A 16,764-nucleotide genomic window follows, 5' to 3' on the forward strand; every position below is an offset into this window, starting at 1 on the left:
TTTTTTTTTTGCTTGTTTTTTCTTCTTTTTCTCTCAACAGGTGATCCAGGAGATTTTTTTCTCCTGTTTCTCTTTTTAAGTGCCCTTTCTCACTGTCCCTCTTCCCTTCTGTTTTTCTTTCCCTTCATCTTTCTTTCTCCCTTTCCTATCCCTCAGTCATGTCTGTCCCATCTGTAACAAGTGAAAATAAAATAAAATAAACAATAACAACAAAGGTTGATCAAATGGACCAATACGGCAAGGCCGTGATGATCCATTTGGCAAAGTAAATCCGTTGGGTATCCTTGTTGGTCTTCAGACAACAATTCTGACGGCTAAAGAACCAAATGGGACAGGCAAAAAAAAAAAAAAAAAAAAAAAAAAACTGAACTCACAAGAAGTGAGTTCACAGTGAAGTTCACCGAATTCACATGAGGCAATGTTTCAGCCCTGCGATTTATTTTGCACTTAAAATAAGAAAACTCTCTATTCGCAGGTGTTAAGAGCTTTTAGTCTCACCTTCTCCTTGTGGTGTACCAGACTGGGAAGACTCTGCAACGCCTCCATCAGCAGCAAATACTTGACTCTGAAAAGAAGAAATGGTTTTATTATCAACTTAGAAACAGATACAAATGGCACACTCCAGTGCACATGCACAATAGGATTATATGTCACTGAAGACTCACGTTGATATGGAATGCAGACTGGGAGTCAAAGTCACTTCCTTGACGGGTGAGCCGATACTGCTGGTAAACATCATCACCAACATCCTGCAAAATCTGGCAAAGGTCTTGACCACCGGGTACAGCTGCTGCACGTTCTTCTGGACGCTCGGCTGAGACACACACAAATGCATTAATACCCGAAATGTTCAAACGACTTTTGGTGCAAATTACACAAAAATTTCTCAAGTCAATATCTTGTTAAAATGTCTTACGTTCTTCAGGAGCATGGTAGGCAGCCAAAGCATTAAGCATGTCATAGATGACCTCTTTGATGGTGTCAGGGATCGGTGGTAATGGTGATAGTTTCAGAGGAGTGGTCTTCACCAGCTGCACAGCATTAGGTCCCTTAATTCGAAGGTTCTCAAACTCATCGTCAGAAGCTGGAGGAAAAAGAATGTATGCAAAGAACATATATTACAGGAAGCAATGTGTATTATAGCTCAATTATTTTTAATTTACTTAAAAAGAAACTTCACATATTGGAGAAGTTTGCACACTTACTGGTGCCAGCTCCACGAGGTGCAGGTAGAGCAATGCGGATACAGTTGCTAGCAGTTTCAGTAAAACATTCAGGGTTACGGCAGGCAGCCGGCCCCAGGACACGAAGCACATAATTGATTTCTCTGGAACCAAGGCTGCCTGATACTACTCCTGATGTGGTACTACCTGCTCCACTTGTTACTGCTGATCTCACCACCTGTTACAACAAAAATTGGCTTATGTTATTAGACAATATAGTTTAAATGATGCTATAGTTTAAATACCAGAAGCTTTTAAACATGTTGAGTTTTATTTAAAGTTTCAGTATGAAACTAGATTTACCTTCTCCATGGTGTGTCGCAGTGTGGCTGGATCTTCTATGATGTGTCTGAACAACAGAGTAACCAGTGGTGTGAAGCCATTGAAGCCAGAGCTCTGTGTCAACCCCAAAATCATCCGTGTGCTCTTCAGCTCAGCAAACATCATTGCATAGTGGTGATTGCGTGTGAGGCGCAAACAGAGACGCAGTGTAGCATGAAGGGTGTCTGGGTCCACAGGGACACTAATCATACTGACACAGGCCCGAATAAGAACGGTGGTCATGTCCTCAGTTAGGCCTTGCACAACAATATCAGATCCCTGAGAGTAGTCAGACTCCAGGGAAGATGAGGGGCCAGATGTCGCCTCCTTCAGCTGGCTGGTATCATCCTTAGGAGCGTTCATCTCCACTGCTGTTCCCGAATCTAAATCGCTCTGGCTTTCTTCCACTTTGCCCCGGTCGCTCTCCTCTCGGTCAGAATCCGTAACACTACCAGTTTTGGAAGGCTTGGGGATGCGAGGCACTTTCTGAAGAGTGAGCATAACTGGCCTCCTATTACCGGTCTCTTCATTTACCTGCCCAATAAAGTTGTGTTAGAAAAGGGAACCAGCCAAGTCTATTAACACAATTAACCTTAAAAAGGGATATTCTCTGGAAAAATATAAAAGGAATATGTATACCTGCACCATGGTGTTAAACTGCACAGTGTATCTCCGCCGTCCAGCTGTGAAGCGGACACTGCTCTCTCCAGCCCTCCATGCTGAATCAATGGTACTGTTGTTGGAAGCACTGTAGCTGCACCAACGGCCTGAGCGGTCATCAAACCATCGCCAGTTATTCCCATTTGGCTGCAAATACTAGAAGGCAACCAAGACAAATTGTTCATAACTGTACAAGAGAGATGTAGCAGAATAACACAAATACCCTCCAACAAAGTTTATGCAAGAAATCTTGATATAAATTTAAAAACAAACAAACTCAACAACTTAAATCAGTATTTGTGGATAAAGGTTTGTACAGGATTACATACATGTTGTCCAATTCCTATACACTCATTACCTGTAAAAATACCTTTGTGTATAGTTATAGCTAATTCTACACAAGACTCTAATAAAGAAATCCAAGAGTAATCAATATGTATACAAGCAAAATGCTGCTCTTCCCCCCACCCTTACCCTCATATATACTCATTTTTATTGCTGTGCCAAGGCTGATCTTTTCATTTTTTACTTCACTACTATAATTTGTAGCTGTGTTTTTTACATTTTGTTTTGGCTTTGTGTTGTTGTTTTTTTTTTTTTTTACCTTGTTCATTTGTTCCCGGCGCTTTGAAGAGACTGCCATCTTTTCATAGAAATCAATGATCAACAGCACTGGTGTGATCCATCTGCAGAAAAAAGTCATCACAAAAACATATCAGCGCTATGATGATGAAAAGCTGGTGTCATATTTGCAAGTGATAAGATCTTTGTAGGGGTGTGCAAAACTCACTTCGGTGTCTGGATGTCTTTGTGTTCTTTAGCTGCTTGCAGACAAGGCTGCACAACCTCGAGCAGCTTTATGAGCAAATCAAGAATTCCACTGTTCTCAATCACTCTGGCACCCAGCAGCTTTAGTTCCTACAGAAAACGAAAACAAGTAATTCCATGAGATGCATAGGTAATCAGCGACACTTCATTTGTCTACTCAAACCCTTATAAGATTTCAACATTACTGTTCAGACTCATCTTAAGGTGTACAAAGGACTTAAGGACACTGTGCATACCCTTCCCTGGTTCACTTCAGATGAACTGGGGCACAGTGTGCATGTTGCATGATTTGTAGCCGCACCAAAGCGTGAAACTGTAATGCTTCCTCTATGACAAATTGCTGTTTGTATGTGGCGCTATAAAAGGTACATGAGAGGACAATGTGTCATGTCTTCCAAAATATGCCTCGATTTGATGTAGAGAAAAAAAATTCATGAATTCATCAAACTCTTTGTGCTTTTCAACAATCACTGTGCATGAAGTACAGAGAGTGAGAGGATGAGGAAAAATGAGTCTGAACTCTCAGACATAGTGAAGCACACTATAAAAACAATCTTGCCTAGTCTCAGAACTTCCTCCTAATCTATTTAAACAAAAGAAAGAAAGAAAAACGTGTACATAAATGCCGCCGCAACTTAGTACTTGGTAAAAACACTTTTGTAACATGGACAGCCCCCCAAAAGAACAAAAAAAAAATAATATTCTTGGAACGGTCCTATAACCTCGGCCCACGTTCCTTTTCCAAGTGTCTCTTATTCCTGGAAGCATTGCACAAGCACAACCGTTTTGTCTCTAAAAATCCTCCCTAAAAACCTAATTCCCAAAGCATAATGATGCACTCAATCTGTGTCACTGTAAGGATAGTATTATGGGGGTTTTTTTTGTGGAATGGTATTACCTAAGATTACATTATCTATGTTTTGTTTCACTTTAATGAAGTGTGATTCATAAACACAAAATCTGAAATGTGGCAAGAGTTCAATCTTTATGTTGTGTGAAAGACGAATTTGCTGGCATTTGCCTTTCATTGAGGAGTCATGCCCGTGTGACTACTATACCATAAAGGCTTTAATGGTGGAATGCTCTAACCAATGGTTGTCATCCAATACATTTTTCATCCATATTCATTCATAAAGGAACTTTGGATTAATATTCAGTGGCCACTGGGGCTTGGGTTGTTTTTGGTAGTGGTGGTTGCTTCCTTCATTTAAAAATGAATGAGCCTACTGTGCCTTAGGATAATTAAATACTGCAAAAATGTATTTCTATCCTTGCCCAGATCTGTGCCTAGAGATAATCTAATCTTGCAGGTCTCTCAACGTAATGGATTGCTTTTCACTTACATAAACCATTAAACTGAGGTTTTCCATAACAAGGTGTGCCTTTTCCAATTCTGTCCAATGAATTCACTTAGGCGCACGTCTTCTTCAATCCAGTTTAAGAAATACTTAAAGACCATATGGTGTTAAAGTGTAAAAATGCTTCTGTAATTGGAATTTCTGCCATTTTCAAATAAAACATTTGTAGCAAAGAATTGATTAAGGAGTCTGTAATAATCCAAAATGTAGAAAGCTTAAGCGGGCCTAACACTTTTCAAATGCACTGTATGGATAAACATTCTATGACAAGAACCTAAAATTCTGGTACCTCAAAGAGCAGCGTGAGCAGCAGAATTCGTGTTGCCAGCTTGGAGGCCTGGGGCAGTGTGGCCATCTGCCTGGTCCACTCAGACACCGTCTTTGTGTCACTGGTAGTCAGCGGCTCAGCTGCTTTGATCAGCACGTCTGCTGCCTCCCACACCTACACACAACATGTCAACAATCAGGCTTATACAAGTGTACAAATGGCTATTGTTAGGGTCACTATGATGCTTAACTTTTCTTTTTTAAAAGAAGTGACGACAATCACATCTTTCAAATGTACAGAGGTGCTTATGAACTGCATTACTGCCTTACCTGCATTCAAAATGTACTAACAACATTCCACCTGAGAAGGTTCAAAGTAAGAGACTTGCCTACCTTTTTCAAGTCCATGAAAAACCTGCATTTTAAATTTAAATAAACTTGTAGAGCAGGCTACAGTATTAACATCTACTGACCTGTTGGACAACTTGACCAAGGATGAGATCCCTGTATTCAGGGCCACTTCTCTTTATGGCAGTCATTAGCAGGTCGCACAGTCGGTAGACTGTGTCAGGTAGCTCATCCAAAAGATGGAAGCAGCCAGGCAGCATGGTGTCAGTGAAGGCATGTAGCTCCTGGGGGTCCAGTGGCTCAGCCTCCATGAAGCGCTCCAAGCATCGTGCCTCCTCCTCTTCTGCCCGTTCCCTGGCTCTTCTGTCCTCCTCCTCTCGCCGTCGTGCTGCTTCCTAAAGGAGACACACCAACGATCAACAGTTATTTAGCTAAACAGTAAACTAATCCTTCATTCAGTTTCAATGAACAAAAAATGTTTTACACTAGGCAAGGCAAGGCAAGTTTATTTGTATAGCACAATTCAACAACAAGGTGATTCAAAGTGCTTTACAGAGACATTAGAAACAAAAACAAATAAAAAGCACTACGCTTTTTTCTCGAAAAAAGAAACACACCTCAGGAGAGTCGGAGCGCTGCTCCATGCTAACCTCTTGCCCGAGTGACATGGCAATTGCTCTCATCATCTGGTCTTCTTCGGACATAGTTAGATCCTAGATGGAATAAGAGCAACAATGTTAGCTACCCAAGTCTCTCTCAAACATTGTAAAGGACTAAAGTACTGTGTGTGTGTTTTTGTGTATAAAGCTTACTCTTACTGCTCCACCAAGAAGTGGAGGAGGGTGTGTAAGGAGGTACTCGGTGGCCTGCTCCATGGTGCTGGTGTTCAGTAGAGCCTCCATGGCATGTTCTCTTGAGAAACCCATATCCATCAGCTGGAACACCACACCACAGAAAGACAGAGAGAGATGAGGTTGTGAAAAAAGAAACTATAAAAGGACGTTACATAACAATGTCACATAAGTGAGTGATAGCAAACTAGTTTGCATGCTGAAGGAGAAAAAAAAAAGTCATTCTTTCTGAAACATGACAGAGGCCTCTATAAATTCTCTCTCTAATCTCTCTCAAGCCCCCAAACAAACCTTGTCCCAACACTATTATTATAGCACTGAAATTTGTCTCTCAAGTCCTTATTTTTTTCTTCAATATGACTCTTTCCTTCATTTCCTTACTCTCTCCAAGTTGTTTCTCAATTTCTCCCTTTCTCTGGCTGCAGGGTGGTGGTGGTGGTGTTACATTTCCTAAACCCAGAATCATCGGCATCTAGATATAAAATTACGCAGTTAACCTGTACTCTCACATCTACCTGCAGCACTAGCATAACAAGCTAAAAAAAATATTGCTGCTGGAATAATGTTATATAATGGAATAATGTTACATCAGACAACTTATGAAAAACAAACCAAAAAAATAGCTGTCACTACAGTGAGAAGTTCCACATATTTTGAGTTGGTAGATTTTTACACCAAATGCCCTTCCTGAGGCAGTCCCCCAAACTGTGACTAAAATCAGGTGAGAAAGATCAATTTGCCACAGCTTTCCCTACATACCTGTGTTAGCTGAGCCTGGTTAACTTGGGGCTCGCGGCGAGGCGTAGAATTGGTAGAATCATCAGCTGGTCCTCCTGTTGGCCCTCCAGAAGTTGATCCACTCACTGGCGGTGCCTCTCCACTTGATGAAGATGCTCCTGGAGTCGTGCCAGGTCCCAACGAACCGGCAGAGGTTCCCTCATCATCTGGGCGCACTGTTCCCTCCCTCTCTTTTGCCAGGCGCTCCTGAATAACAGGCTCCCCTCTTAGTATGTGGCAGAGAATAGCCAACATGGATTCAGCCATCCTACCCCCATACACCTTCAGTGGCTTCCGATTCCACAGATTGCGAATGCAGCTGAATGCAGCCTTTATGAAAGAGAAACTGTGTTACAATAATAAAACACCAACACAATCCTTAGATTAATACAAACAAAAAAAACTACCATATTTAAAGCCTACAAAAAAATTAATACAGTATAAAGAATTTCTAGGGGGCATGAAGATCATGGACATTTGTTGCAATCCTTTTTCATTTTTCTCTGCACAGTACTAAAAATGCAGAAATACAACTGAGCAACTGTTTTTGAAAACACAGGGATAAATGCTCATCTCTTTCATCTTTTCAAAAGACAAAATCTCTTAGAAATCACTTAGAAATTGGTTATTTTAGTTAATACTGACCTTCTGGGTGACAATAAGGAACCTTAGGGCACTGAACTGTGGCATGGTGGGTGTAACTCCAGGCATTTTAGCTGGCAAGGAATGGGGTGAGTCCAGCACAGTGCTTGGATTCACCATCTTCTCCACCAGCATTAACCAGGCATCCAGGAACTCCCCTGTCCCATCTGGTAGATCAGCATGCTCCAGACCCTCAGATACAGGTACCTTCCCTCCCATTGACAGTGCCCAGTTAAATGTCCTGTTAAAAAAAACAAAACTCAACCAATTAAACTAAGTAAATGTCAAAATAATATTTTTGGGGGATGGGCAAAAAAATGATGTCTGTAATTATTGAAAAAATGAAACATGAGTGACAGTGGTATATTGGTTAGCACCATCACCTGACAGCAAAGTTTTGGATTCAAATTCATTGGCCATCTAAGGCCTTTCTACATAAACTTGCATGTTCTCCCTGTACGTGTGTCGGTTCTCTCTGGGTACACTGGCTTCCTCCCATAGTCCAAAGACATGGACGTTAGGTTAACTGGCGATACTGAACTGGCTGTAGCTGTGAATATAAGTGTGAATGAGTGTCTGTTTCTCCATTAGCCCTGTGATAGAGTGCTTAACTGTCCACAGTGCATTCTGCCTCACGCATTACGACAACTGATTCAGCCCCCTGTAACCCTAAATTGGACAAGCGGTTAAGAAAAATGGATGTGGGGATAGATCACGAAACTAGGATTTCATTTTAATGAAAGTGTATGGTCTTAATTGAAGTAAAGCTTTATCTGCATAATTAGCGATCAGGTCAGTGAGAAGGAGTGTCAAGTAGAACGTAAAGTAGCAGAGGCAAATGCCTTTAGAAAGTTTCAAAAAAATGAATGCACAATTTTAGAAGAAAACCTGCGTCACAAATGGCGGGAGACAACCATTTATTTCAAGAATTCTATGAGAATTGTCAAAAACACTTGTGTGTCTAGTCTCCCCATTTCCAGCACAGTACATAAAAACAAAGATGGCAGAGAGCAGTCATATCAAGCATACCAAGTCCAAAAGTAAGATGAATTTCTGAGTTGTATGTTGTCTGCTTGGCAAACTCTACCAAAGTCACACCATTTGAGTTTGAGTATATGCCCATATGAATAAAGGCCTGGTGGCTGCTAGCTGCAGCTACGCAGTGGTCTTTTAACACACAAAAGTCACCCACTTCCATAAACAGCAGTCCTACAAACAACGAGGTACTCGTGTTCTTTAAAGTAAAGGCCCCGACTTGTGGCAAGAATTTCACTGCATGTTAAAATAAGCTTCTCATCACAAACAACATAACATTTCTATTTTTGCCCATAATTGTGCTCTACAACTTGATTGCACCATACAATATGACTCACTCAAATAAGGCATCATGTCCTCCAGAGCAAAAGAACTTTTGCAGCATAAGGTGGTAAGGGTACTTCCTTTCATCAAACAACATAGGAGATGTGAAACCCACTGAGCAGATGAAAAAAGTCAACCTGCCAGGGAAAGAAAAAATATATATTGTTCAATATCATTGCTTGTGATAAGCACATAATAGCAAAAGAGGTGGCAGTGCCAAATTCCTCTTACCTAAAGCGAGGGGTGGGTGTGTAGGGTGGAGGCTGCCAACTTAGACCCTTGGTGAGCAGCTTGGTGAGAGCAGAAGCAGTGGCCCTGGCAGCAGGTGTTGGGGTAGTGCCTGTACTTGTGGCATGGTGGGAGCGACGTTGGCGCACTGGGGAGCCCACGCACAGTTTTACTAGCAAGCCAAAGAGCTCGGCCAGAGCCCTACCTAACCGAGATGAAGCTGCAAAGACACACGTGGATAGGTAAGACAAACTTTGACTTTCAAAAAAAAAGTGTTAAATATTGTAAGATAAAAGGAAAAAATAAAAAAAAAATTACAGACACAAAAATATAATATGTGTGCCTTGGACATACTCCTACCAGAGAGTAAGGGCTTAATTTGTTTGATGCGGGTGGCCATAGCTGGAGTAAGTTTGGACTTGGTCTTTGGGTCTGCTGCAGAGGGTTCATCTGTCTCCATGGGAGCCAAGGTATCCCCATCTAGACCCATGCCTTCTAATAGACCACCAGCAGAGGAATCCACAGACACTGCCTCTGATTCTGCTGGATGAATGTGGACAAGTATGTATTTGTTAAAGGGTGCTCCAAGGACATCCTAGTTTTTAATGAACAAGTTTAAATGGTTACATTACCAGTTCTCCTAGAGCCAGAGGCTGAAGATGCTGTCGTGTTGCCAGATGGCTTTTCCTCTTTGGGAACAAGTTTTTGCATGTCGGCCTGGCCAAACTCACATCCTGGAGGCAAACTGTTAAGAAACAAGCAATAGGTTGTTAGGGGTGATAACTACAAAGTTTAGGTAAAGGAGTAAAGGATAAGATTACTCACCTGTTAGGGGTGCAAAGGGACAGTAGCACAGTGCTCTCCCATACCAGAGAGCAGTAGAGCTGGCTGAGCTTGCTGAGAACACTCAGGCCAAGCTGAGAGCCCCACTGGTTTACTGAAATGGCTCTGATTTCACTCTGTTTAGAAGACAACAGAAATATTTAGAGTTGTTGAATCAATTTGGCTCTCACTTGTCAAACAAAGGCTGAGTTTTCATTCATTAGAAAAAGAAAAGTAAATTCTATGTTTTTGAGATCTAACATTTGGATTTCAATGTGTTTCTGTCCTCATAAGGCATCTGCATAGTGGACTGAACAGAAAATAATTAGCTGCATAGGCACTTGCTTCTAATAGTTTTTGGAAATCACAACATGGGTGGAGACCCACCTTCTGAACTGTAGTGTTTTGAGGTCAAGTAGTTTTATTTTTTCTCTCTCTCACACTCACACACACACACACACACACAATCTGTGTTTACCTGTCCGACTCTGCAGGTATGGACAAACATGAGGATGTAAGCATGCGCTGCAGTAAGAGCATGTAGAAGGGGTGTTGCCCGAGCTGACAATGTGGCATCTGTGACGTGGCCTGCATTAGCCAGTTCTCTGAGAAGCACAGACCCACCAGGCACCTCAATTGGTCGATGAAGTGGCTCCAGAGATGTCAAAATACTGTCCAGTTGGCACAGGCCCTCTTGGAGTACTTTAGGCTCATGTGAGAGAGTCTAAAGGGAAGGATTGAGTCATTTTCAAATTGCCCACGAACTGCCTATTAAAACAAGTGTACGGAGTGCAACAGCAATGTGCATTCCATGTGTGCCAATTTCTTAAAAAAAAGAAATAAAAAATAAAGAAACTGGAAATAAATTCCAGTGATCTTTAGGTTATGCTCACCAGTATCGACTTGCAGACACCAGCAACTGCTTGGCAAGCAGCTGAGGTGGGAAAGTCTATGGGCAAGTTGGGCAGGCCCAGAATAGAGACCAGGGGCAGAAGCCCCTTCTGGTTGACAAATTCTTGACAATGGTCATCTGTGGTGTTGTTGCTTAGAATGGATTCAACAAACTTCATCTGGAGAACGTATGCACACCAAATTATGGACTTAAGTGATGAAGGTATCCACTGCTTTAATAGCTTACACCATTTCCCAATTATTACTTAAAATATATTGGACCATAAACCAGACAGTACAACCACTGTGCAAAGACTTACCACATTAAGAATATAATCCATTAGAGGAATGGGTATCCGTTCCTCAGTGCCAACCACCCTGCAAGAATGCACACATGATCAAAACTTCAACCACCAACCGTATATTTGAAATTTTGTCAATTAACCTGGAAAAGTAATTAAAGTCTGTAAAGACAGTTTTTTTCTTTTCTATTGTGTTATGAACTCAGAGTCATACAGTTCAAGTGGCACTGACTGTCTGCTGCTCTCTGCTTCCCCCTGCTGCTGGCTGAATGTGTGAAGGGCCTCCTCTTCCTCTTCATCCTCACTTGAAGCTTCTTCGGCAGCATGGCTGGAGCGTGCTGGTGGAACTGCAACAGTACCATCTGCTTTCTGGATAGATGGTTTCTGGCAGATGTACTCAGGAGCTCGACCTAGGTTGCAGATCTCCTCAAGCAACTGTAACAGCAACTTTGCTTTAGATACCTTGACATGTTCTGTTTCAACACTTGAAATATTTTTAAATCAAATTTGGACTACCTTAATAATGGCAGTAGTAGCATCTGTTTTCAAAGTGGGCTGGTGCCTCATTAGTTCATCCACAGCACTACCCAAGTTGGATGCAGTGTCACCTGAATTAAAACAAACAACATGTTATGCAATGAAATGTGGTTCACAGGCAAAGACAAAAAAACACCAAAGACAAAAAATAAACAACAGGGGAACCTCACCCAAAGGGTCAGAGCTACGCCGTCGTCGCATTGCAGGCAGGTAGTCAGGAGACAAAAGCACTTTGAAGAGTCGCTCAAAGGGCTGGCACTGAACGAAGGAGTGCAAACCTCTCGCATTCAAGCAGAGGGCACTGAACACATTGGGTAGAGAACCCAATACTTCGCGGGTAGCAGGAACCTGCAAAAGCGTTTGAAATGTTTTACTGTTTTTCAAGTTAAAGGCCCACTATTAGCCTGTATTTTTTTTTGTAAGAACAGTGGTTGCATACATTGAAATGCTTTCCAGTAATGTTAACCTGTTTATAAAATATATATTATGACTGAATTGTTGTTATAATAGTCAAATTTATAAATCAACACATGTGCAAGTCTGATTCCTGACGTTTGGATAATAGGTAACCATGTTATATCATCCATCCATATCTAAAAACAAAGAAATAATTAATTCTAAGAATCTATTGAGTGTACAAAGACACAAAACTGATATTGAACTGCCACAAGTGGTCAAAGACATTAAGAAAAGAAAGAGCTAGAAACTCACATCTTTGATGAGAAGGGCATGCAGCATGACATCAGTCAGACCATTATCCTGCAAAGAGGAGAGCAGAGATGGCTCCTGGAACACAAACACCGTCACCACTTCTGTCGCTAAAAAACAGAAAGACAAAAACAAAAATGGGGGTGGTGGGGAAAGAAATCATAATCCAATAAAATATTAAATTGATAAAAATACAGGGAGTGCAGAATTATTAGGCAAATGAGTATTTTGTCCACATCATCCTCTTCATGCATGTTGTCTTACTCCAAGCTGTATAGGCTCGAAAGCCTACTACCAATTAAGCATATTAGGTGATGTGCATCTCTGTAATGAGAAGGGGTGTGGTCTAATGACATCAACACCCTATATCAGGTGTGCATAATTATTAGGCAACGTCCTTTCCTTTGGCAAAATGGGTCAAAAGAAGGACTTGACAGGCTCAGAAAAGTCAAAAATAGTGAGATATCTTGCAGAGGGATGCAGCAGTCTCAAAATTGCAAAGCTTCTGAAGCGTGATCATCGAACAATCAAGCGTTTCATTCAAAATAGTCAACAGGGTCGCAAGAAGCATGTGGAAAAACCAAGGCGCAAAATAACTGCCCACGAACTGAGAAAAGTCAAGCGTGCAGCTGCCAAGATGCCACTTGCCACCAGTTTGGCCATATTTCAGAGCTGCAACATCACTGGAGTGCCCAAAAGCACAAGGTGTGCAATACTCAGAGACATGGCCAAGGTAAGAAAGGCTGAAAGACGACCACCACTGAACAAGACACACAAGCTGAAACGTCAAGACTGGGCCAAGAAATATCTCAAGACTGGTTTTTCTAAGGTTTTATGGACTGATGAAATGAGAGTGAGTCTTGATGGGCCAGATGGATGGGCCCGTGGCTGGATTGGTAAAGGGCAGAGAGCTCCAGTCCGACTCAGACGCCAGCAAGGTGGAGGTGGAGTACTGGTTTGGGCTGGTATCATCAAAGATGAGCTTGTGGGGCCTTTTCGGGTTGAGGATGGAGTCAAGCTCAACTCCCAGTCCTACTGCCAGTTTCTGGAAGACACCTTCTTCAAGCAGTGGTACAGGAAGAAGTCTGCATCCTTCAAGAAAAACATGATTTTCATGCAGGACAATGCTCCATCACACGCGTCCAAGTACTCCACAGCGTGGCTGGCAAGAAAGGGTCTAAAAGAAGAAAAACTAATGACATGGCCTCCTTGTTCACCTGATCTGAACCCCATTGAGAACCTGTGGTCCATCATCAAATGTGAGATTTACAAGGAGGGAAAACAGTACACCTCTCTGAACAGTGTCTGGGAGGCTGTGGTTGCTGCTGCACGCAATGTTGATGGTGAACAGATCAAAACACTGACAGAATCCATGGATGGCAGGCTTTTGAGTGTCCTTGCAAAGAAAGGTGGCTATATTGGTCGCTGATTTGTTTTTGTTTTATTTTTGAATGTCAGAAATGTATATTTGTGAATGTGGAGATGTTATATTGGTTTCACTGGTAAAAATAAATAATTGAAATGGGTATATTTGTGTTTTTTGTTAAGTTGCCTAATAATTATGCACAGTAATAGTCACCTGCACACACAGATATCCCCCTAAAATAGCTAAAACTAAAAACAAACTAAAAACTACTTCCAAAAACATTCAGCTTTGATATTAATGAGTTTTTTGGGTTCATTGAGAACATGGTTGTTGTTCAATAATAACATTATTCCTCAAAAATACAACTTGCCTAATAATTCTGCACTCCCTGTATTGCAACACTGATGAAGCAGAAAGTTTAATATGAGAAAAATGTTGCATTTCTGAAGTCAGAAGAGGAAGACTCCGTAAAGTGAAAGAGTGTAACTGTGTACTCACCTAGGAGGAACAGTGAGGGGCCGTAATATTCTGCATTACTGATGATGTGCTTGAGTGAGGTAGGCAAGGACCCATCCATTACTTGGAGTTAAAAAAAAGAAAAAAGAAAAAAAAAAAAAAAAAAAAAAGTGGGTTCACAATACAATACAGATGTACAGCAACATATGTAAACAAGATTAGTACAAGATGTATGATCTCAAGTTCATCGGTACAACAAAGAAGTGATTCCAATGACTCACCATGGCGGATGCCATCAGAAAAGGCAGGGTCCTGGATGGCTTTCTTCAAGAAATTTAGCATCGACTTCAACAGAGCTGCCCTCTGGGGGATACACTGCATACCTAAAGAGATGAGAATCATAGAAACTGAAGAACGCAGGAGTGATAAAATTCATATATTCATTTGTCTGCGATGTGCGTACCTGCACGAGGTGTGTTAGTAGTGCTGCTCTGTGCTCGGTGGTCTCCCTCAGCTCTGGAACTAGAAGATGTTGATGGTCGAGGGCTGCTTTCCATAGCAACTTCTGACACTGTGAGAATTCACAATGTTTCCATATAAACAACAGGGGAATATTTTATATAACCCTAACAAACAGACTACTGCTTATAAAATCTGGCCACGACCAACCAAGGACTTGATTAGGAAAACCATAGCTTTAAGTTAGGCATGATTCCCTCTCTGAATACTGAAAACAGGACTAAAAGCTCTTTGACAAAGAATTAAAAAAAAAAAAAAGGTATAAAGCATCATCATTATTGTTATACATGAGTATTATAGTGTAAAAATAAATATGTACAACTGTATTTAAAAGTTCTAGAAGTTAAGTTTTAGAAATATTTCAATTTTCCCTACTAGGGAGGCCTTTCTAGTAATTGGCATTTGGTGAAATGGCCCTTTATTGATTCAGTGTTTTGGAGGAGCTACTAGAATTGGTTTGCATGTTTTAATGCTAAAAGCACTATACTTTTTTGTACCACATAGTGCAACAGAACATCACTCAGTGCATAGTACATTAGTCTTAATGGGTGTCACTTGTGTCACTGATGCGCATACAGTCATCTAGCAACAAAGGCAGCAGGGCATATAAACAATAGGGCTGCCACAAACAATTATTTTGATAGTCGACTAGTCACCGATTATTTTTGCGATTAGTCGACTAATCAGATCATGCATCCATTGGACGTGCAACGTACAGCTTATTGCACCAGCATGCATCTGCTCTTATATAACTATTATTAGCTTACAGCTTTAAGTGTTTAAGATATGTGCTAACTAAATATAAGACAAGATGATAGTTTGTTAAATTTTAATGAAATGTGCATAATGGTAAATGGTAAATGGCCTGTATTTGTATAGCGCTTTTCTAGTCCCTAAGGACCCCAAAGCGCTTCACACTACATTCAGTCATTCACCCATTCACACACACATTCACACACTGGCGATGGCAAGCTACATTGTAGCCACAGCTGCCCTGGGGCGTACTGACAGAGGCGAGGCTGCCGGACACTGGCGCCACCGGGCCCTCTGACCACCACCAATAGGCAAACATGGGGTTAGTATCTTGCCCAAGGATATTTGGCATGCAGCCAGGAGGCAGCCTGGGATCGAACTACCGACCTTCTGATTAGTGGCTGACCTGCTCTGCCGCCTGAGCTACAGGTGGAGTTTAATAAACTCAGCCGTCTGCTCCTTGGTATCTAAAATATAACGGGACACCGGAGTATATTCTCCAGCATCTCACACTTCTGATAATCAGCTGTCTGCTTGACGTTTATCCATCTGTGTAAAAACTATAACTTTAATCTCAGCCAAACCGATTTACTCAGGAACAAATAAAATACTGAAAAAAGCCAAACAATAACATTTTTGAGTTATCTAAGTGACTTACATCATGTTTAACCTGAGCAGCGAAAGACAACGGTGGGTTTGAAAACGATTTGCCGGCAGTCTGGTGTTCTCACCGGCTCTAGTGAGCCTTGAACCCCGGCTAGCTATCGAGCTGGTGGGTAACAGACGTCTCCGAAAACGTCAGAGTGCTTTTGAAAATATGTGGTGTCTTGATAAACTGAGCAGATATTTGAGGTTTATACAGCTACATTCTCGCCTGAAAATATGTTAAACATTTATTTTGTGACCCAGAAAGAATAATAAGAGTAATATTAAAACTAACTAGCTGCCGCCATTGTTGGAAACTAAGCAGGGCCGCGCAAAGAATTCTGGGATAGGTTGGGCCACGAAGTATACACCCGACCCATCCTTCAAATCAGGGGAAATGAAGGGCGCATTTCTGGGCCACATTTGTCGGAGTCTTCGAATTTGGACCGTCTTTGTCGTGTCGCTGTAACGACCTGGCGGCTCTTTTTTGCTTCTCATCCGTATACACTCTGCATCTTTCACGTGATTCAGTTTATTTTGAAAAGTCTCCACAGGATCTTGAGCTTTATTGCGAAAGGTTTATGTGGAACAAGCGGACACGCGGTGGTTTTACCTTCGTTGTTGCTAACGACAACGCATAAAAACAAACGCTTGTCTGTCTGTAGTGTGGTTATATTAAATATAAGAGAAAGAAGAAATTAATATAGCCACTACAGTGACCATCAAAATAATGAAAAAACATTGCCGTAAACAGTTTATTTTGCGACACCAAGAAACAAACGATAGCGTAAAATGAAACGATAGACGTTTTTATATCGTCATCCGATATATATCGTTATATCGAACAGCCCTACAACAAAGCCATATCTTGATGCACGCTCAATCATCCAGGTAAGGAAAACC

General features: G+C 41.4%; 1 protein-coding gene across 13 annotated transcripts in view; it reads right to left on the reverse strand.

Moving 5' to 3' along the window:
• The window catches only part of huwe1 (HECT, UBA and WWE domain containing E3 ubiquitin protein ligase 1), a 52,508-nt gene that overhangs the window by 22,407 nt on the left and 13,337 nt on the right, over positions 1-16,764 (reverse strand). For 9 of the 13 annotated variants that reach the window (XM_085260823.1, XM_085260825.1, XM_085260821.1 and 6 more), the window contains 29 exons: positions 14,408-14,515; positions 14,226-14,327; positions 13,987-14,067; positions 12,126-12,232; positions 11,585-11,762; positions 11,394-11,485; positions 11,092-11,312; positions 10,896-10,953; positions 10,578-10,754; positions 10,163-10,408; positions 9,688-9,821; positions 9,495-9,607; positions 9,223-9,405; positions 8,866-9,082; positions 8,649-8,771; positions 7,279-7,516; positions 6,616-6,963; positions 5,818-5,940; positions 5,623-5,718; positions 5,131-5,400; positions 4,680-4,832; positions 2,995-3,122; positions 2,809-2,890; positions 2,184-2,360; positions 1,527-2,078; positions 1,206-1,401; positions 917-1,084; positions 666-814; positions 499-565 (listed from right to left, as the gene is read on the reverse strand). In XM_085260823.1, coding sequence (XP_085116949.1) covers positions 499-565; positions 666-814; positions 917-1,084; positions 1,206-1,401; positions 1,527-2,078; positions 2,184-2,360; positions 2,809-2,890; positions 2,995-3,122; positions 4,680-4,832; positions 5,131-5,400; positions 5,623-5,718; positions 5,818-5,940; positions 6,616-6,963; positions 7,279-7,516; positions 8,649-8,771; positions 8,866-9,082; positions 9,223-9,405; positions 9,495-9,607; positions 9,688-9,821; positions 10,163-10,408; positions 10,578-10,754; positions 10,896-10,953; positions 11,092-11,312; positions 11,394-11,485; positions 11,585-11,762; positions 12,126-12,232; positions 13,987-14,067; positions 14,226-14,327; positions 14,408-14,515 — 4,887 coding nt within the window. The remainder of the gene's footprint in view (positions 1-498; positions 566-665; positions 815-916; positions 1,085-1,205; positions 1,402-1,526; positions 2,079-2,183; positions 2,361-2,808; positions 2,891-2,994; positions 3,123-4,679; positions 4,833-5,130; positions 5,401-5,622; positions 5,719-5,817; positions 5,941-6,615; positions 6,964-7,278; positions 7,517-8,648; positions 8,772-8,865; positions 9,083-9,222; positions 9,406-9,494; positions 9,608-9,687; positions 9,822-10,162; positions 10,409-10,577; positions 10,755-10,895; positions 10,954-11,091; positions 11,313-11,393; positions 11,486-11,584; positions 11,763-12,125; positions 12,233-13,986; positions 14,068-14,225; positions 14,328-14,407; positions 14,516-16,764) is intronic. The other 4 variants (XM_085260828.1, XM_085260824.1, XM_085260827.1 and 1 more) reach the window with 2 other exon arrangements.

This window comes from Mchenga conophoros, linkage group LG20, assembly GCF_057382185.1.
Source record: "Mchenga conophoros isolate Kocher_MC1m ecotype Shallow Benthic linkage group LG20, M_conophoros_male_GT1.1, whole genome shotgun sequence".
Lineage (NCBI taxonomy): Eukaryota > Metazoa > Chordata > Actinopteri > Cichliformes > Cichlidae > Mchenga > Mchenga conophoros.